General features: G+C 35.2%; 1 protein-coding gene across 3 annotated transcripts in view; it reads left to right on the forward strand.

Annotated features, from left to right (window-relative positions):
- The window catches only part of sim (bHLH transcription factor single-minded), a 197,641-nt gene that overhangs the window by 136,600 nt on the left and 37,992 nt on the right, over positions 1-23,049 (forward strand). For all 3 annotated transcript variants that reach the window (XM_074170323.1, XM_074170322.1, XM_023165087.2), the window contains exons 2-4: positions 2,970-3,170; positions 8,768-8,943; positions 9,054-9,251. In XM_074170323.1, the coding sequence (XP_074026424.1) occupies positions 2,996-3,170; positions 8,768-8,943; positions 9,054-9,251 (549 nt within the window). In that variant the 5' untranslated portion in view covers positions 2,970-2,995. The remainder of the gene's footprint in view (positions 1-2,969; positions 3,171-8,767; positions 8,944-9,053; positions 9,252-23,049) is intronic.

Genomic DNA, 23,049 nt, shown 5'->3' on the forward strand with positions numbered 1-23,049 from the left:
CTTAAGTGTGACCTGGATGTCTATGAAAATATTGATCCGCTCATTTCGTAGAAGCCACAAATTGATGTTATTTGATGTTATTTGCTCACACCTCAACCTGAAAGACTTATATGTAGGTATTGACCAAGCGGGTAACTGAACTATACATTTTCTCCCACACAGCAAATTCCAGCTCTCGTTCTATGTTCGGTTTTCGACTAGTCTGCATACCAGATGTTTCCACCGAGCATGTTCTCGAGATGACTGTCTGATAACTCAAGAAGTTAGAGACAGAACATGTGGTTCATTCAAGATGGAGTACCTGCAATATCCATTCGTATCATACCGTATTTTGATAACAACCAAGATGATATTTGTATGGATCATGCGGGACGTCAAGTTTGGCCACTAAGGTCGCCGGACTTGATTTCAATTGAAGTATTTTTCTATAGGGACACCTCCGTATGACATCTATAGTGGATGAGAACGACTTGCACCCTAGAAATCTTGAAACGTGTTAGACAGTCAATGAGAAGAGGACTTCTTTCGTGCATTTCAACTTAGGTAACTGCTTCAACTAACAAAATCATTTCTATCCAATTTCTCCTAGTTTTCTTCTCTTCGCCAATTTTTTATCAGACACTTGAAGTTTTGATAATAAATGATTGCGTTCAACTAAAAAAAGATCACTCCTATCGTAAAGCAACAGGAGCACTGTTTTAGCATTGAAATGTATAACCTCTGTGAAAAAAACATTCCATATATCCGAAATCAAGGAATTTTGATAGAAACATTCCTTCAAAAATATCACAAGTAATCATCTGAAATTAAATACATAACATAAGAAACGTCCTATATTTTCAACTATTCGCTACTCTTATTTATACAAATATAACTGGGATGAAAGAAACAAATGAAATTAGAATGATAAGCTGATATATCAATCACATTACGCAATAACACGTGAAATGAAAATAGAATATAACGAATAAAACAATCAAAATAAAAAATGAAAATGGTCTCACGAGTTAAAATAAACAAAAATAAAAATGAACAGAAAATTAAAAAATTACAACAAATTTTAAATCAAGTTACTTCACGACGTTTCGATTGTTAGTATCCACACTTTCAAACAAATGGGATTGATGAATTTTATTTTCATTTTTCATTTCATTGCATCTTCAAAAATTTTATATTTTATTAAATCAATTTCAAGAAAACAATGTAAACTTAACATACAGTATCATTTAGTTCAACATAAATAAAAAATAACATAAATATTGAAGTAGATCTTCAAAATATTCGGGTTGGTCGTTTTGATAACATTCTAATCTTGAATAAAACTTTCCTCTCACATTATTCAACATAATATATGGTGTAACCGACATAAACGCAAGCGTTATTTTTCTTTTTCGAATCAGCTGAACCTTGGTTAATTTTGTATACCATACTTTCCATATATACAAAAAGGTCAGGTGATCGTGGTGATATTTTACTTTGGTGACGAATTTTGTTTATCATATGATTTTATTTTAATCCCTTTTAAATATCAAGCATATACTTAACCACTTAAAATTTTAGAAATTGAACCCTGAGAGTATTAAATTGAGGAATGGAACTTTTACACGTTGAGATTCAATTTTGAAATAAAAAAAGTAATTCACGATTTCTTATAAATATACACAATGATAGAAATAATGAATTCATTTAATTTGATAGTAACACATTTATGTTAACAATATAATGAATAAAACTCACATCAACTGTAAAATATCCCGGGTTGCTCGTTTCAGTTCAGTTTGAAGTATTTTCATATATATGAAATATGAAACGAATGAACCAATCATTATTTCAATTAAGGCATTGTACCGAATACTCTAGACGTCAAAAACCCCTTCGATTTGAATGTTGTTGAATAATAATGAGGATTACCCCATGTACTCTTGACTTCACGAAGGATCTACTGAAATTGTTTTAGAATTCATTCATTATCCATGACCTCCAATAGCAAGGGATTGTCTTCGTTGTACGGCTAAATAATCAACGTTTAGTTTAATGTGAACTTAATTATTCATTGTCTAAACTATATTAAGACAGTTTTTTTTCCACTTATTTCTCTGAACTAATATTCGAACCGACCGATCTGTCTCTGCAGTTTGATGCACTTGTATATATAAACAAATCGATATTTGTCGAAAGTTCTTGAATCTCTTCCTATTTTTTGGAGAAGCTTAATACATGTTGCATTGGTGACAATGTTAGATCACGTGATATATCATCTATACGTTCAGTAGCGGTACTGTAAAGAATGGTGACAGATGCATAACGCTGTTTGGTATATTCAAACTATACAAAATAGTGTGGCTGAAATGCGGATTAGTGTTAAAATAGAATGCAATCAAAAATTGAGTTTTTTATGCCTGGGTAAATATCCAAACACAGTGATATGACAACCGGCGATATTGTATATATCATCCATATGCTCCAAAATAAAAAGCAATTTTAAAGAAAGTTGAGACCATGTGAGCTCGTCTGCCTGGCACTTGTTTGTTTATAATTCTGTGTTCAAAAATCAGTTTATATAATGATATTCAATTACCGTAAAAATATAATCAAAAATAGTCTATTCGTGTCTGGACCTATCTCAAAAGCTTTGATCCACTTGACAAAAAATTTAAGGAAATATTTTCCTTCACAACAGTACTAATTGAACGATGACAGGAAAATTTTCAAGTCACTTTCCAGAGGAAAGAGTCGCTAGGAACAAAATTAATGAACTAGTTGGTCTTCAAGAACTTTCGTTTCTTTTAGAGAAATAAACTGAAATTGTTCTTATTCGTTGACGAACTGGTATGGCATGAGGTAAATTGTCTGTTCATTAAAAGATAATAAAAAAACAATTTTGACATTGTTGATTCTCATATGGTATTTAACTGAACTAAAAAAAATAATAACACCGAAACTGTATTTTCATTCACCTATTTTTTCAGTACCATCACTCGGCACTAAAGGTGCCATGAAGGAAAAAAGTAAAAATGCAGCCAGAAGTAGAAGAGAGAAAGAAAACGCAGAATTTCTGGAACTAGCAAAACTTTTACCACTACCTGCTGCAATCACATCACAATTAGACAAAGCCTCAGTTATCAGACTGACAACTTCTTATTTGAAAATGAGGCAGGTGTTTCCTGATGGTAAGTCATAATTCTACACAAAAACTCAACGTGTAGTGTGTTATTGTCTTCCACGTAAAACTATTCAGACATATCGTCCTTTTTTTAAACTAATAACGTTTGTTCATGTTTTGGCTGCATTAAAAAGTGAAATGAAATAAAATAGTTGATAAGCTACCGAGAATCCAGTAGACATATAATCTACTTGGACGAAACTTGGTTTGACACCCATGATGTTGTCAAATATGGCTGGGTAGACGAAACCAAGTATTGTTCTTTGAACACACCTTCTTCAAGGGGAAAACGTGTTATAATTTTGCATGCCGGGAATGAAAGTGGTTTCGTACCTAACGCTTTTCTTCTGTCAGCCAAAAATATAAAAGATTCGTCTGCTGATTACCACGAAAATATGACTGCGGATTCATTCGAAACCTGGTTCAGTGAGCAGCTTCTTCCAAATATTCCTCCAAACTCGGTTATTGTTATGGATAACGCACCGTATCATTCTCCGTTATTGACTAAAATACCAACCAATAACACAAAAAAACAGATATTTTTGATTTCATGCGAAATCATGACATAGAAATACCCGAAAAGATTAAGCGAAAAAGGTATTACTGGCGACCATAAGACAACGTAATTTCAAAAAAGAGTATATTATTGATTCGATGTGTGAAACACGTGGTCATATTCTCTTACGTTTGCCTCCATACTATTGCGTGTTCAATCCAATTGAAATGGTTTGGGGCACAATGAAAGAAAGCTTGCGGAAATGTAATCAGCCACCGACTTTGAATGCTGTAGTGCTTGACAATATAAGACGAGTGGTGAATGAAGTAGGTAACAGTGATGTGTGGAAGAACTGTGTGGCCCACATTATAAAAGAAGAAAACAAATATTATGTGCAAAGTTCCATAAATCCGATCGTTATTCAACCCGAAGATGATTCCACCTTATCCGAATATAGCGACGAAGAATTTTGATTTTTCTAGCAATTTTGTCAATGTATGTTTGACGATAATTCGGTATGATTATATGTGTTTTCATTGAATTTTAGAGTTTTCGACTCGGAAATTAACTACCTTAAATTTCGAAGTTTTTCATAATTACCCATGGTGGAAAAATTCAGTTGAGATAACTTTTTCATGGGGTGATCAATTGCTATGATTGTAAGAATAAGTAACTGAAAAACTACCACTGATAAATAATATACCGACGCCTATGTCGAGGCGGGAATTCCTTCTCTGTGCTGTTCCAATTGGTATTGGAAATACTATACAAACAAACAAACAAACATTCTTTTCTTTTTATAATATTAGTTCCGTCGACTTCATTCCAACTGACAATCATCTCACACTTTTGTTATCGACATGATTATTCTCTCTTAACTAAAACTCACAAAAGTTTTTTTTTTGTTGCGTTCCTTCTCCGTTTGAATAACTTGATTTTGAATCATAATTTCTGAATTGTTCACTTCCCAATCTCCTATCTCATTATTCTATCATGCTGCACTAAATGCAGCATGATGGCAGTGAATGAATAGGAAGATTCAAACTTCTCAGAAATAACTGGCTTCTACAGACTACGTACGTTTATGAATAATTTGATAGCGATTAAGATAACGATATTTTGAATAAATTACTGTTTACCAATTGTGTGCTATTTTAAATTAGTATTGTCAATATGGGGTACTTTATCTCCACCTCAAATCGCATTATCCTTTTACGCCATTCACATATTCAGCACCTGATTATATCTAAACATTGAGTGACAATAGATATCATAAAGAAATATAAATATGCTCAATATACCTCATACAATTTTGTCTTTTTATTTATCTGTGAAGTGTATCGCTAGGGTGACCATAGTCGAGGTGGAAGGACAAAATATAAATTTTGGTTTACATAAGAATGTCTAATACAGCACTTCACGATTTGACGTTTTCTTGGTATCTTTCATGTACTTTGGCACACCCATGCATAACGGTCAATAATACCAGATGTTAAATGCTCTAGAGAAAATTCAGAAAAATTAAACAGAAAACAGTAAATTAATTATAAAATAAAATACAAGCCGTTAAGTGCAAGAAAAAATGGTGACTTCCATACAGAAGAAGTGTGAAAAATATTCTCCTTTCAGACACCTTCAGGAATTTCTTTTCCAGAAACAACTTTGAACCATTGATTCTTATGAACATAATTAAAAAATATCGAATAACTTTTTCAGAAAATATCATGAAAACATAGTTATGTGTGTTGTCATATTTTTAAATTTTGCCCCTATAATTCTGTTTCTTCACATTCCTGAATATCCAGTTATAATTTACGTTCATTTTCAGTGCCTTTACTGAACCATTCAATAAGTAATAACTACGGAAATGGACAAAATTTTTAAGTCATTTAATATCATTTAAATATTTATATTTTCATTGAATAATATTTGTAATACTGCAATCCAGTCTCCATGTTTTTCTAGCAAAAAAAGTTCATTTTCAAGTTGTAGAAATGTTAGCCACAGAAAATTGTCAATTATTCATCGAATAATAAAAGCTGAGGGCAGTGGAATGAAAGAAATATTTTCCAATTTAATAAGGGGTGGATAAGAAAGTAAGTAAAATACACACACATATTGATGACTTATTTTTTTTTGGAATGTAATGCATATTTTCTAATAGATATCTACAGTGTGTCAATTTGAAAACTTCCCACCCTCAATATCTCCCTTCCAGTACATAATATGAAAAAATGGTCAGACAGGTCAACTTTATTTGCAAGGGGGACACCCTGAATGAATATTTTCAACCCTCGGGGTTCAACCCCCTAGGAGGGGTGGATGTTACCCTCAGAATTTCAAATGGAAAGGGGGGTCAAGTGGCACATCATTTTGAAGGGCATTCAATTCTCTTGCCAATGATACCTTTTTCATTAGTTTTTGATGAGCAGTTTTTGAACAATAACGTTCCAAACGAACGGTGATTAGAAGTGAATAAGAATAAATGATTAAAACTCGCCCGCACTAGATGTTTGGTATTCAGGTTGGTATTCAAAACAAATGATTGTAATGGACTATTGGAAAAGGTGAGCATCGTACTAGGTAGCATCGTTCCAACCCTTGAGTAATATTCGAATTCGTGGATGTGAGAGGAATGTAGAACTACTTAGTTAACGAAATACGCATCGAGTGCAAACAAAAAATACTAAATTGCAAAAAACAAATTTCAACCATCTTGTTACGCTTTATCTGATAATATGTTCAAAATGTTGTCCATTCTGCTCTAAACAGTAATACAGTCTGTTTTCGAACTCCTCTCGAACATTTTGGAAAACTTCACCACTAATTGACCGGCATGCTGCTGTAATTCGTCCTTTGAGGTCATCCATATCAGTGGGCTGTGTTTTATAAACGACAGATTTGAGATATCCCCAAAGAAAAAAATCTAATGGAGTCAAATCCGGTGATCTCGGTGGCCACTCAATTGATCCCCTTCTGCCAATCCATCTCTCCCGGAATCGCTCGTTCAAATATTGTCGGACGGGGCGAAAATAATGAGGTGGCGCACCGTCCTGTTGGAAATGTAACAAATCTTCCTGCAACAGTAAATTACCGTGTGCATCAATTTGAGTTTCGAGCTCGTGAGTTATAAGTGGATCGATAGGTGCTTGAAGCATATCTAGGTACAGATCACCATTCAAGTTTTCTTCAAAAAATAAAGGTCCGATAATGGCATTTCCAAGAATACCAGCCCAAACATTAACTTTTTGTGGGTGTTGTGTATGTCCTTCTCGAAAATTGTGAGGGTTTTCGTCACTCCAATAGCGACAATTTTGCCTATTAACATTGCCATTCAGGAAAAATGAACATTCATCACTGAAACAGATATTGAACAGAAGATTAGGTAAAGCATTGATTCGAAGAGTCATGATTTCACAGAATTCTATTCTTCTGTCATAATCATCCTCATGGAGCTCGTGGAGAATCTGCATTTTATATGGATGAAATTTGTGCATTTTCAGTGCTTTCCTTACAGTCTCGTGTGACATTCCCGTCTGTTCTGCTACTGATCGTAAGGAGCTAGTCGGCTCTGCAGCAAATGTTCCCAACACCTCAATTTGAGCATCCTCATTCAGTACTCTGGGGTTATTCCTTTTTTTATTCTTCACCGAACCAGTTTCGGAAAACTTTGTCACCAAATCAAGCACATACCGGTGACTTATATTAAGATTTGGATTTCTTTCATTAAAAAGAGATGCCGCCCTTCGTGCGCACTTGCCCACCTCTCCATAAATAAAAATTATTTCAATTCGGTCTTGGATAGTGTAAACCATTCTTACAATTTATACACTTTCTAAGGTATCGCTGATCAGCTCAACAAATGAAACTGAAATGATAGTACTACCAAATGGCTTGAATGCGATGAACACCTTTTTTGCTCAAAAAACGATACTTTTTATAGCAGAAGTAACAAAAAAGGGATAAGAGTTTTAAATCCGATAATAAATCCAAATGAAAGTCACCGAAATCAGATAACTAATAAATGTAAATTTTTTGAGGCTTGTCTAATTTTACCCCTGATGGAAAGTTGAAAAGCTGACCCGTCATCACAAGTTTTACTTATAAGAGAGTCAATAAATTGTATTTCTTTGCATACTAACTTGATAACCAGGCATTTTAGTATAGGCCAATTCTAATTACTTCTATTAGTTTAGAACTACATTTTCGGATACTGCTGATCGGAAAATAATAAATGAGGGCACCGTCGGCAAGCGAATTGAATGCCCTTCAAAATGATGTGCCACTTGACCCCCCTTTCCATTTGAAATTCTGAGGGTAACATCCACCCCTCCTAGGGGGTTGAACCCCGAGGGTTGAAAATATTCATTCAGAGTGTCCCCCTTGCAAATAAAGTTGACCTGTCTGACCATTTTTTCATATTATGTACTGGAAGGGAGATATTGAGGGTGGGAAGTTTTCAAATTGACACACTGTATATCTATTGATTACTTATTTTAATTGATCCCTCCTATACAAATCTCTCATCAACTTTGTGTGAATCCTCATATTCACTCCCAAAAGTAAATGCGTATTCAAAAACACCGAAAATTCTAACATATCGTATTCATACATTTTGCCTACAAATTGAATAATCAATGAAAATTAAATTTCTATGCTCACCTTTTTTCAGATGGTTAACGTTTCGGACCACTATCCCACTATCCTTTTCCTTTCTCAATCGGAACCTTAACCTTAATCGGAACCTTAATCGGAAATGAGTATATTTCTTCCGACAAACGTAATTATTCTGACAAAATCTTTTTGTCATGAATAACGTGGAAGCCATTTATGAAGACGAATGTCATAAAGTCGAAACAAATAATAAAAAAAAATGTGTATTTTATTTTATTCCTATCGAACCCTAACAGATTTTGAACATTAATATCATCTACTATTATTTTTTCAAGATTATTGATGAACAATATTCAGTATTATCAATTGAGAAATTATTTAACGAAATCAATTACCACTGAATTAATATTAAATTATCAAAATCGCCCAAATGAATCATAATAGTGTATTATTCTGATTGATCATTTGATTTCAGTATATTATGATTTTTTTAGGGCTGGGAGATGCTTGGGGTGCAACCCCCGCAATTCCAAACCCTAGAGACACACCCATCAAAGAACTGGGATCATACCTTCTACAGACATTGGATGGTTTCATCTTCGTCGTAGCTCCAGATGGAAAAATAATGTACATATCAGAAACTGCGTCTGTTCATTTAGGTTTATCACAGGTAAAATAAAATTTCCTAAAAAGCAATCTCATTAAAACGAAACAGGTGAAATAAAAATGAATTCAAATATAAAATCGAAATAGACAAGAAATTCTAATATTTTTTTCTAGGTAGAACTGACAGGAAACAGTATATACGAATATATACATCCAGCAGATCATGATGAAATGACAGCCGTACTAACACCCACCATGTTCCCTCCCGGGGTGACGCCATTGCATGATCATGAAAGTGAAAGAGCATTTTTCCTCAGAATGAAATGTGTTCTGGCGAAAAGAAACGCAGGATTAACAAATGGCGGATACAAGGTAAAAGCTTTTTTTTAACTTTTTCATTCGAACTCATCTTCGCGAAACTTTCGAAAAACTGTTACTGAAGGCATCATTTTGAATGAAAGAATATGTTGGCCAGAAAATAAGACAGAACAAAGAGGGATAAATTACAAAAAGTGGGTAATGAAGAAGAATTTAACACAAACTTCTTGATTTTTTTATTGTCATTATAAATATTGAAGCTCCAAAGATATTGGCACTTCACTTGAAGATTTTGTGTTTTTAGCGATCTGAGCGATTGAACACCTGAGTTGGCTAACACCTGATGAATAACTGGAGAGTTATGATGTCACAAGGATATTTAAAAAATACTAAATCAGAGCTCTAATTTTTCCTTCGCAAGTGCCTCTTTCGAAGTATTTTTCCTCAGGGTGATATGATTAGCAAGCTTGAGCCCTGTGAATCGCTCGCCATTTCAAACCCATTAGTTTGACATAAATCTTCACTCAGCTGACCCTCGCCTGAGGTTTGTTATGTGTGTTTTAAAATGTATTCCACATCATGAAATCCGACATCGTCATTGCAATTTCTATTGCATATCCATGTTGAAGATGTATCTTTGTAGATGATTATTTGAAATGGTACCTGATAAGTTTCATTCATATGTACACATATGTACACTTTACATATGTACTTTACATATGTAAAATTCATATGAAACCGATACTTTTTCGCTACAATTGACGCTGAATCCTTCCTTTGAACTCTGGATATGAATTAGATCAAGGGCATACAGAATTAGTTTTGGAATGACGGCTAGTTACGTTTTATTGACGACGAGATCATCGGCATGATTTCAATGATTCATGTAGCTATGCTCGGGAAGTTTTGTTATCAGATTGTCCATTTCGAACAACCAAAGCAAAGGCAATAACACCCCCTCTTCCGAGAATGGCTACTATTCGATGGATTTGTGGAAAGTTTCCTCGAAGGACCTTCTAGCGATGAAGCTAAAAAGAGACATTTTCGTCTCAAACGTCTTTATGATGACTCTTCCAAATTATTGAAATTAAAATCATCACTTGTACTTGGTGGACCATTTGAATTATCAAATTGTCGATTTCCAACAGTCACAGCAAAGGCGATAACACTCTCTCTTCCAATAATGTGCTATACGATTTTCAGCATTGACTTATCAGAGAGTCATGAATTTTTAGCTTCTCTAATATAACGATGGATTTGTGTGAGGTGTTCTCAAAGCACCTTCTATCGATGAAGTTATAAAGAGTTTTCTATGCCTCAAATATGTTTTTGATGACTCTCCCAAATTATTGAGGACTTTGAGTAACATTTAAGCTATCACTTTTCATTGATGGGTCTTTTGGATTGAATAATTCTTGTAAAATGGTCGCTAATTGAAGTTGACGACTAATAATTGTTCGCACTCGACGGGGAGAATATACTCACCTTGGGATGGAACAACGCCTCTACATGATGTGATTTCAAACAGATCTGGTCATTGCAACTGTCGTGGTAGAACAAAATTGCTGTTACTAATATGCTCATTCCTATTTGGAGTAGTGAGGTGAACTTTGGAGGAGCTGTATCCATAAAGGAGTCTGCATCCCAAATAGTCTATTTTACAGTAATACTTTTCCCGATGACAAGTATGGCTTAGACTTCTGAATGTGGATGAGCCTCAGGCTGATACGAGCAAATAAGCCTGATGTAGTCCTCCTTAACCATCAAAGTAGATGTTTAAGGGTCAAGTTTCTGTAACCTATATTTTGTGCTCGAGGTGTTCAATGTCATTTTTAGCGAAACATTCATATTATTTGAAACTTGATTATAGTTGAGAAATTATTACGAAGTCATCTCGGCAGGTTGTTAGGCCAACATTTCAACAATTTCGAGCAAACTATTTTAATTTTACCATATTCAGTACATGTTTTGGCCACTCGACGAAATTTTTAGGTCGACAGTAATCACCTTTAGATTCTCAAAAAAGTCATGGTTACTGTTCCGTGCAGAGTATTCCTTCTGTGAGGTATTCTGTGGCTCAATCACAAATACATTGCTGCACTCAACTGTCCTCAATGGACAAACCATGAGTTAGTAAGGTCGGTGACATCTCCCCTTTCGATAATGACATTTATAAGATTAACAGATAACCCAATCCTCGAATATCAAAGATGAACGAGGCTGCTCAAGGCGATTCATTGCAAAGCCAAACTTCGAAATCTATCGCCGACGAGATGTGTCCTCCATCTTTCACTGCAGCCTTCTCTGCAAGGCTTACTGATAAAGGCAGTTACAGTTGAGTTCACCAATTTATTTGTAGTTCAGCCATCACCACTGATGAGGCCTATGACGAGTCGAAACAGTGTTTTCTGGTGTTGAATTATAAATGCCTTGTTTTTGGGCTCTGGTTTTCAGCTAGTAGCCTTGCAGTGAAAGACAGAGAACATTCTTGACGGCGGTCGATGTCGAAACTTAGCTTACCAGACCGCCTTAAGGAGTCTCGTTTATCTTTGATATTAGAGGAATGAGTTCTCTGTGGATCCCATAGATGATCTCTTCGAACAGGAAGATGTTGTCGGTCTTCCATATGTATATTGTTGAATTTTAAAAAGTTATGAAAGAAATACACCTTAAAAGACAAGTAACCAACAAACGACCACAACAGAAAATCACTCACAATATCATTCTCTTCAATAATTTGAATAAGTAACAGCACAGCTGAATGAAGTATAATATACGTGGTTTGATTTCTATGCGTTTATTAGACGTGTATTCAAATTTTTATGGCACTCTGCACTTTCGAATGGCAATTTGGAATTATTAAGTATTCTGCCGTTGCAAAATTACCAATTATCGTGGTAATTGAATGATGAGACTCATGTGAAGCATGAATGCATATAAGCAATTCATGTGAATATGCATATGGAGGAACACGTCTTGCATATTTCCACTCGATTACAGGACTAATCCGTTCTCTCATTAGGTACTCTTGCCAAGCACTCAGTATTACAATTAGGTTATTATCGCACAAAGAACTTGTGGTTGTCTCAAAAGTTTCGTCCATTTCAATGTCTTGTGTTTCTATAGCTAAATATCTCGATGAATATTTATTCTACTGTGTCGTAGTATATACTGATCGATAGAGAATTTTGTACTCTATTCATAGATGTTGTTTATTTTCTACAAAATTTTTATTTTTTGACTCATTTCAGCTTAATATTATATGATGTCGTTAAGCGATTCTCGACAAATTTTTCTCTACGAATTCAAATAGAACAAAAGCCCTGCCGAAGTAGCCCGAAAAATTAACCAGGCATTTGGCAACGATAGTGTTAATGAAAGCACGGTGCGACGTTGGTTTGCGAAATTTCGTTCCGGAGATTTCAATCTACAAGATGAGCGATTTTGATACTTCAAAACGACAGAAATTGTCATGTTTCCAAGTCTGTTCGTCTCTACTTTTGCACAACCAACACGATTTTTTTTTGGATCAGATCGTCACGTGTGATGAAGAGTGGATCCTCTACGATAACAGGAGACGTTCAAGATAGTGGTGTGACACCGATGTGCCACCCAGGTACTTTCCAAAGGCGAAACCCCACCATAAAAGGCAATGGTTACTGTATGGTGATCAGCGGCTGGTGTGATTCACTATAACTTTCTTCAACCGGACCAAACCATTACAGTGGAGTACTATTGCGAGAAAACGTCGGCATGTACCGAAAATTTTGTCAGCAGCAGTCGACACTGGTCCACGACAGCGGCTTTTCGCACGTTTCACAAAACACTGTTCGAAAATCAAACGAATTGAGCATCGAAGTTCTGCCTCACCCACCATACTTCTCAGACCTATCACCAATCGACTACCATCTCATCAAGCACATCGATAACTTTCTCACTGGTAGAAACTTCACTAATCAGGACCAGGCATGAACGGCTTTCGTCGACTTCATCGAATCCTGAGCACATAATTTGAATGCTGACGAAATTGATTTAATTGTGTTACGTTGGCAAAAGGGCACTTATTCAAATGATGCTTATTTTGATTAAATTGAATACGTTTTCACTGAGATATTACAGTTTCAAAGTAGATTCATAAAAATGGACAAAACTTTTGAAGCAACCTAATACATCCTATATACGTTTTGGGTGAACAAAATGTCTGAATGTACAGGAAAATAGTATTAAGTTGAATTGAAATATCATGAATGTCTGAAGTTCATCTTTATTTTTAATGAAAAAAATTGTTTATATGTTGCTTGTAAGAAAATTCAAATACAATTGAAAAATGTGTGTTTTTTATGAAGGAAAGGGCTTATTTATTATGAATAGTTGACCGGTTTGCAATCAATTCTTTTCCAATTTCAACATTTATTGTTTCACTTCTAGAAGTTGTGGTAGAATTGTGGTCAAAATACCTACCTTTTACTCTTCAACATCAGTTACGAAATCTTTTACTTTACGTAGCTCATCAAGGAGTCTCATTATTAACTATATTTTGTTTTGAAAATGTTGAGAGGCTTGCTTTATTTCATCTTCGACGTCTCCACAATTAGACAGGAAGATCAAAATGAAGAAACCATGATCAGATTTTTAAATCATGGGCACCGTTCTACACAAAAACAGCAAATATTTTTGAAAATGTTTATAACCAAATGTTTCTCAGAAATAAGTGTCGGAAAGTTTTTGAACCAAAAAAAATATAATGAAAAATTATTTACTTTCTGATTTTCTGTAGGTAATAATCATTTTTGTTACCTGAACAATTTTTTTTGTAAAAAAAAATGTCAACACTACAAACCGTGCGCAGTTTCACCCACGAAGAGTTTGCTTCTAACGAATAGCACGAGTAAGTTGTATCTGTTTAAAAATATGTTTTTCCGTTAATCAGCTGTCGCCCCCATACGAACGACAACTCTCAGAAGTTGAGAAACTTGTGCGCGCTAGGGACTAACGGGGTCTAACCGTTTAACGTGTGATTCCTAATAAATATTGATTGAAATTAGCAAAAAATACGTAACCGGAAAACATTTATACCTTTATCGATTACAGAGTTATAAAGCAGTTTTCTATATAAAAATATCAGTGATCGGACATGTAGACGAAAAAAAAAAAATGTATGTTTATGTTGATTTTTGCAGAAAAACAAACAGAATAAAGATATGATAGGACGGAGCAATACTTGATGAAAATCCGTTATTCAAAAAACACACTTTAATGTGACATATCTACTTGAAAAGTGGAATTCTCACATTAACGTGGGTTTTTCTAATACGAGACAAAACGATATTAAAGTAGGATACACCTTCAAGGAGTCCATTGAACAAAGTTGTGAGGCAGCCTTTGTGTTCAATTTTATTTGTTATTTCGGTTAGGAGGGCGAAATAAGCTTCATTGAAATGGATAAGGTCATTTCAGAGTTATTGTTATGGTCACGCGTTTGAGGAATCGTGCATTGGAATACATTACTAAGTTATAATTAATGAAAAATAATACATTGATAATTCACATTGAGAAAACTGCTGAATGGGCAAGGTTGAACTCAATTTGACTCAGTTTATTTTTCCTGTTACTTTCGTACTACCAATAATTTACGAAGAAAACATACACAAATTTTTCTAATTTGCTGAAACAATTCGAAATTTTTAAATATTTGTTCTGATTATTTTTCCGTCATTTACTATTTATGATGATAAATTTATCAAATATGCTGAACTAATTGACAAGTCAGACTGTACATATTTTTCCACAGTAATTACCACAAACTCTGTATGTGAAGAAACATCTCACTAACGATTAATCACCAAAAGTTTCTTTCAATTGCTGAACTTTTAAAAGTTCTATTTCATTTACTGCATGATAGTTTATTAAGTACTATATACTTTTCTATTAAGAGGTTTCAAAATTCTATAAGTAATGGTACTCTATAAGTATGACTTTGAAAATACTGACCCCTCACTTGATAGACATTGATAACACTGTACATAATGAACTACGAACATTATGAACTTCATTTGATACCCACTATATAGCAGCTTGTTCAGTTGAACAATTTTTTCCAATTGGGAAAGTAGTAAAATGAACCAAAACTCGCACCTTCCAACAAATCGCAATTGAGCAGATTCATAACTCATTACTTCGAAACAAATAACAGATGAACAAATTCATAACTTCTCAGTTGTTTTTTAGTTATCTTCAGTCGCAAGTGAGCTTTGAGAATTCACCTAATCCAAAATAAGTTTTCAAACGTCGAACTTAATCATTGAACTGCCAGTTTGTTTCCAAATATCTGTTAAATCTTAGTTTGCTTCTTTCATGAATTTTGATGATATTTCTCTACGATATATCTCACATCTTATTTTGGAATATTGTTAGTATGAGTCATGAAAAAGTATAGATTAGACGAAACTAAAGAAGAGAATGAAATAAGCATGGAAGAAGTAGACGCTCTAAAAAAGAACAAAACAATTAAAGTTGGCGGAAAAGATAATATTTATCCAGAAATAATTAGCTCCTAGAAATATATTTGAGATTTCTCAAATCTTTGAAAATATCCTGATAACGCTCATATCTATATTCAACTAGGTATATCGTTTTGAGTACATTATCTAGTACCTTGTATCTAGGGAGCCAATTACAGCGAGATATTGAAAAGAATAGGTACAAGTTAATTTATTCAATAGATTCTTTTCCTGTCTCGTAACTCGCCAGATTATCTTATATGATTAATGATAGGTTTTTTCACATTGAATATACCAATGAATCAGAAGCTTTATTCAATTCCATCTAGCACATAACTGGATTGAATTATTCTCTTTCTTCTTCGAAGATTTTTATTTTCTGTATAAAGATGAATGAGTAGAACGTCAAAACCTTTTTTTAAGAAAGCGCTTTTGAAATTTACTTGAATTTGATCAAGGTGACACACGATATAATTGGGTAAATAAATTTCAACGATGGTTCGGCTCAATCGATTAATGTTAGAAAAAATATGTGAAAATTTATTTTTCCGTTAACTAGCTGTCGCCCCCCTACAAACGACAACTCTCAGAAGCCGAAACTAGAACGAGCTAAGAATTAATGAAGTCCTACCTTTTAACATGTGATTCCTAGAAATATTGATTACTAGCGGACTCGGCGAACGTCGTTCCGCCTAACAGTCAATGGATTAGCAGATTTAGGATTCTAAAATTGATACAAAATTATTAGGTATATTAAAATAAATGGTATTGATTTATAATAAAATAAATGTGAATCAGTAAAGCACCCAGTGATATACATGTGAGCTGTCAGTTGCGTTTGACTATAACACGTCACTATTATTACTGATGTTGACTCTTTTATTATTATTATTTTCCTTCACTAATCCAAAAATACAAAAATCATAAAAATTGGTCCAGCCGTTCTTGAGTTCTTTCATAATCATTATTATTATTATTTTTATTGATAGAGATTCTACTCTCCAGAGGCATAACGTTTAAGATCATCCATATAAAACAAATAGGTGACCTTGTGCTTCGGACTTCCGGGGGTTCCACATTCATACCCTCGAGTATTTCTGAACGCAATGGATAGTGGCAATAGTGAGATGCAGAAGTGAAGCGAACTGAGGGAATCGCCCTGAAATCTGAAATACACCCCTTCTGAAAGTGGCCCATCTTGTTTGGACTCTGGCTTGACCAGATGTTATGGTGAAGCGAGTTAGCCAGAGTGGTATCAGTTGTTCAAAGCTCACTATTTTGTCGAATACCACAATGCATCTGAGCAAATGCAAAATGAGATTATGTGATGTTGTATCAAATGCCTTGCGGTAATCGATCCAGGTCATAGAGAGGTTACGCTTATACTGTATCGAATCTTCCGTTACATATATATACAGTGTCACCATTAAAGTGCGCACCATATGGGAAACTTTTTTTTCGAAAAGTTTCAATGAAGTTTAACTTCGGCACTTGTTTGTGCTTTAAATTTAACTTAAAATGATGAGGCCAATTGCGACCCACTGACATTCAGTGTTTGTCAAATTCAACTTTTTTTTGAAAAAATTGAAAAAGTGCATTTCTAGATCGAATTTTACAAAAAGTTATTTGAAAAAGTTGTGTCTACGGCAATTTTATATCCATATGCCAAATTTTATGCAACTAGGATAAAGTTAACGTTTTGCTTATTTTTGACAGATATCCCCTTTATTTTAAAAAACAAGTTCGGTTAATTGTCATCAATTCATGTATACATAACAAACTCATCATGGAGTTTACCTTTCCTGATAAATTTTTACTTATACGTACATTTTTAGAGAGAAATTAAAAATGTGCTATACAAATTTTAACATGACTGGTGCAAAGTTTCAATCACTTGGCTATTTTCTTAAACAAACGTCAGTACCTTCAATTTTGAAAACGCAGACACAACTCAAAAACTGCAGTAAGTATTAATAAAATTACTAGAGTTGAAATTACATCAAAATTTCAATATTCAGTATTTACAGATTATTTATTAACACTAACTAGGGCGGTAAGGATGCTTAATCACGTTGAATAAATTTTTTAAGTAAGTCTTGATAAACAAAATGCATGCTATGGTAGTGTCAAGTTGTTGATTTATTTGTCAAATTTTTAACATTTATTAAAAAAAATCTGTTTTAAAATCTGTTTTTCCGTTAACCAGCTGTCGTACCCCTACGAACGACAACCCTCAGAAGTCGAAACTTGTGCGAGCTAAGGATTAACGAGGTCTTACCTTTTAACGTGTGATTCCTAACACGGGTTGGAATCACAGCAAGCAAGTGAAGATCGATCGTTCAGACTAGGGCTTGAACCACCGACCAACACGGCCGTCAATTCTAGTGAGTGAACAAATCACCCACGCCGAACCGCTTGACTACCGACCGACCAATAATGCAATAATGTTGTCTCTTCAGGAAAGAATAGAAATAGTTTTAATATGTGGTGAGAATACACCATACCGGCAAGTAGCTAACATATTTAATGAACGACATCCAGAAAAAATTTTAAACATACTACTGTGTCAAGGATAATGTCGAAATTCGGAGAAACAGGATCCGTAGCACACTCCAAGTAAATATGATGAGGCCCAACTCAACATTTGTTTAAAAGTTATTGAACACGGGCAAACGAGCATAACCGATATTATAAAAAATATCGATTGCAAGAGAGAAAATGTTAAAAAAAATTTATTAAAGAATAAAATTTGGCCTTACAAGCCAAAATTTATTAACACATTAAAAGAACGAGAATTTGATGTCCGTTTGGGGTTTTCATTCTGGTTTCAAGCAGAGAGAGAAGAAAATGTAAAATTTCTGTATAAAATTTTATGGACAGATGAGGCAACGTTCTCTTCAAATGGAACGGTAAGTTCTCAAAATTGCCGATGGTGGGCCCAAGAAAATCCCAATTTCATAGTTGAATGTGGTGATCAGTATTCCTTTAAAACTAATATATGGTGTGGGATACTTAACGACCAAATAATTGGACCATTTTTCTTTAGGGAAAATTTATCATCCGTCGATTATCTCAACCTTTTAAATAATGAGGTTAGTGAAGTTTTAGATAATATGCCTTTAAATATTAAATACGACCTATGGTATCAGCTTGATGGCGCACCAATACATCACACGATTGCTATAAAACAGTCCCTCCAACAAATGTTCAGAGCCAAAGTTATTGGACGTAACTGGGAACATTATTGGCCACCTAGATCACCCGATTTGACGCCTTTAGACTTTTTTTTGTGCGGTTACCTGAAATAAAAAGTGTACCGAAGTAGACCATTTACTGACATACATCTGGAAAATGCCATTCGCCGGTGCCGTGCAAATATAAATCCCCGATTTATTAAAAATGCAGTTACAGATGTCAGTAGAAGGACCATAATTTGTATTGAACGTGGAGGACGACATACTGAAATGTAGGCTATAAGTGTTTGACAACCTCATTTAGATCAATAAGTAATTTTTTGTACCCATTTGTATTTTCTTTAATATTATTGTTGTTTAAAATTTATAATAATAATAATAGTTCTATCGAAATTATTTGCATTTTTTTTAGTTGCCTCTACTTTTTCGAAATCAAAGGTTTGTTTAAGAAAATAGCCAAGTCATTGAAACTTTGCACCAGTCATATATTTATATATGATATTTATAATTAGTAGCATTATAATGACTCATCAAACCTCTACCCCTCGAGAGGGGAAACAATTTTGAATTTTGGGTTTTTGTTAAAAAAGTTTCAAAACGAGATCCATAGAAAGAGTTGTCCACGTGTTATATTAGATTTGTATGGTGTGTAAACTCACACCAACGTGAGATCCGTCGGTAGTGCGCAGCCATTGTTGAATTTGGCGCTAAAATGCGAATCCTTAGCAGGTGCTTGATAAAAAGACCACGTGCTAGACATTAGTTCACATCTGAACAGGTCAATTTGAATTTAAAGATATATTGAAGTTGGTGGAATTACAAGTGGAAACAAATAAGGAAATAGATGGTAAGTTTCTATCATTGTGTTATTCTTTTTAAGAAAGGATATTATTACTCCGTTACAGTCTAGAGAAGTATTACCATTTCATCATCGACTAAAAGACTCAACCTTTCTACTCTACTTTTACAAGAGAACACGAGCAATAATATGAAATGTGTCTAAATAAGGATTTCTAACATTCAAGAAAAAGTTTGATTATGACTGCAGTAATATAATCACATTTTGTTGATTTCATAAAAGTTTACGCTATTATTTTCCTGTTGAACAACACTCTTCTAGTTGACGATGTGCTACTCATTATCAACCCATGCTAGGTGGCAAAAAATTATTTTTTTTAACACGCTTTTATTTGGTTCACCAGTAACTAACAAATAATGTAATAAAATCTTGGAAGGTAATTTCAGAAATTTATTTGGTTTACCCCATGGTTGTAAGGGGTGGAAAACGCAACCCCTAAAATTTATTTCCAATGTAACTTTTTGTCTTATTTGTTTACCATATAAAAATTTATTTCCGATAGCCTGTTTCATTCTAAACAAAAAATGTCTCTTGGGTTTTTAGCCCAAAATAAACCAGTTCACAACAAAAAATTATTTTAGGAACAACTACAGAGATACATCGTCATAAATGCGAAAATACGAAACTAATGTATATAGTAGGTCGCTATTAGCGATAGTGACAATTGAATTGGTATGACGCTGTCAGTTTGTGAATTTTCGAAATTGAATTAATACTAATTGTGTGTTGTTGTTCTTTTCTTGATTTGTTACCTTAATAATTCACTTGTTATTAAAATGGCATACACAAATGAGGAAATGGTTGATATGCATTACGTTTACGGTCTGTCGCAGGAGAATGGGTTAGAAGCTTGTAGAAGGTATGCTGAAATGTATCCTCAACGGCAGCATCCTTCACATGAATATTTGCTCGACTTCATCAACGATTACGAGAATATGGTTCGTTCGGAACGCAGGATTGTAGTCGCCATCGAGAAGTACGTGAGTGTAAGCCCACAGTACTTAGGCCACTTGTGACCCATTGTACATCCTCCCGAGGAGTTGTCCTCCTAGGTCATCGTCCATCCTGTCCTTTCCAGGAAGGTGGACAGGTCACTGGGAGACACCTCCTTTATATCGGCAGGTGTAGGCCAAGACTCGCCGAACACACACTCTCTTATTGACGATAACTTCGGGCACTCGCACAGGACATGCCTGCCAGTTTCATCTTCCTGCTCACACATCCTGCATAGAGGTGTGTCCACCAGCCCCTTATTATGGAGGTGTTTCCTTAGTTGACAGTGACCAGTCAGAAATCCTACTGTTAGGCGTAGATTCTTCCTGGTCATTGCCAAATATTTCTTCGGCGCCAGCTTCCCAGGGTCACCCAAGGTGATCCTGGCAAGATTACATCATTTGGTCCCGTCCCATCTCTTCGAGGATAGAGCATGGGTGTAACACTTGACTAGTTCCGCAATTGTCGGAAGTCATCAGGCCGTAGGTGCCACTGGGTCCTAAAATTCTTAATCCAGCCGCTTCCTTGGCTAAAAAGTCGGCAATGCGATTGTCTTTACTCCTGTCGTTCCCTTTAACCCACCTCAGGATAATGTTATTTTCTACCGAGGCTTTGGCTAAATCTTGGTGACACTATAGTACTAGCCCTGAGGTTATACGTTGCCTGCTCAAGGCTAATAGGGCTTGTCTGCTGTCAGTGCAGATTGTTATGTTTTTGCCAGAAATTTCTTTCTTGGTTAATTCTTTTGTGGCGATTGAGATACCAGCCAGTTTTGTTTGGACCACGCTGGTATTTCTTCTCATTCCCCAGTTAATTCTTAGTCTTAGTGATCTGGAATACACTCCACACCCTGCGCCTTCTTTGGTTTTTGAGCCGTCTGTGTGAATCCATATTGCATTTGTGTCATTTGACTCTATGTTCTGCTTTATTTGTATTTTGTAGGGTTTATTAAACACACACCTGGGTTCAATTCCATCGTTTGTTGCCTGCAGCAGAGGTTGCGCAGTAAGCGCTTCCCGCCACAGGCCCAGCCTCAATTGACCCATTCCTACTTCGAGGTTTACACCAGCCGTGCGCAATCGTACTATGGCCATCAAGGCAACCTCCTTAACATACATATCAAGAGGGTTCAGACCCGTGATTAATTCCATTGCCGCGATTGGTGTTGTTCTCATGGCTCCTGTGATGTTTAAACAAGCCATTCGCTGTATTTGGTATAATTTTTGGATGGCCGTTGCTTGTAGAACTTTCGGTCCCCATGCAATGGCTCCATACGTTAACGTAGGTCTTATTATTGCAGTGTAGATCCAGGTGACCACACGGGGTGAAAGACCCCATGCGCGTCCCACTGTCCTTCGACATCGCTCATGAGCCATATCGGTGGCTCGGTGTTATTGGGGATGATTCAATTGAGCCTCATTTTCTACCTCCTCGAATTAATGGTGTGGCATACGTTCAATTTTTAAGAGAAGTGCATCCAGTACTGCTGTAGGAAGTTCCTTTGGGCGTCAGAAGGGATGCATGATGGGACTCCCGCCCATTTTAGTCAAGTAGCACGTCACATATGCAAATCAGTGGATATGTCGAGAAGGACCACAGAACTGGCCCCGGATCTCAATTCCCTCTATTTCTCTATTTGGGGCATTTGGTTTATCGTACTCCTGTTCGCGATGTAGAGGACTTGAGAAACCGCATCATCGATGCGTGCAGGGTAATCAGAGAGACTCCAGGAATATTTGAGCGAATTCGTGGCTCAATGCGCCGACGTCTAGACGCATGCGTAATGTCTGAAAGGAGACTTATTGAACATTTAATAATTTTTTGCTGCGAACTGGTTTATTTTGGGCAAAAAACCCAAGATAAATTTTTTGTTTAGAATGAAATAGGCTATCGGTAATAAATTTTTAAATGGTAAACAAATAATAAGACAAAAAGTTACATTGGAAATAAATTTAAGGGGTTGCGTTTTCCACCCCTTACAACAATGGGGCAAAGCAAATAAATTACTGGCTAAGTGTCTTTTTGGTTGTACAAAACGTCAGGTTAATTTCAATATTGTAACTTTTTCAGTGCTTGTGAAACAAATTGTTATACAAATTGCATGTACCCCCTTTAACAGGGATGTATCTTAACAAGGGATGCTCCAATGAAGTTTCTTTATATGAAAGAACCTTTTTTTTTCGATGAGTAATCACCTCCTTAAATGTTTTACCCTTATTCAGTTATACCCTGTACATAAAAGAAATTTGATCAATATTAAGCGCTACTCTACCCAGCAAACATAGACTTGTGCAATGGATTTTCAT

Source organism: Leptinotarsa decemlineata, unplaced genomic scaffold, assembly GCF_025532065.1.
Source record: "Leptinotarsa decemlineata unplaced genomic scaffold, Ldec_3_MD MMD2_P_RNA_scaffold_8, whole genome shotgun sequence".
Lineage (NCBI taxonomy): Eukaryota > Metazoa > Arthropoda > Insecta > Coleoptera > Chrysomelidae > Leptinotarsa > Leptinotarsa decemlineata.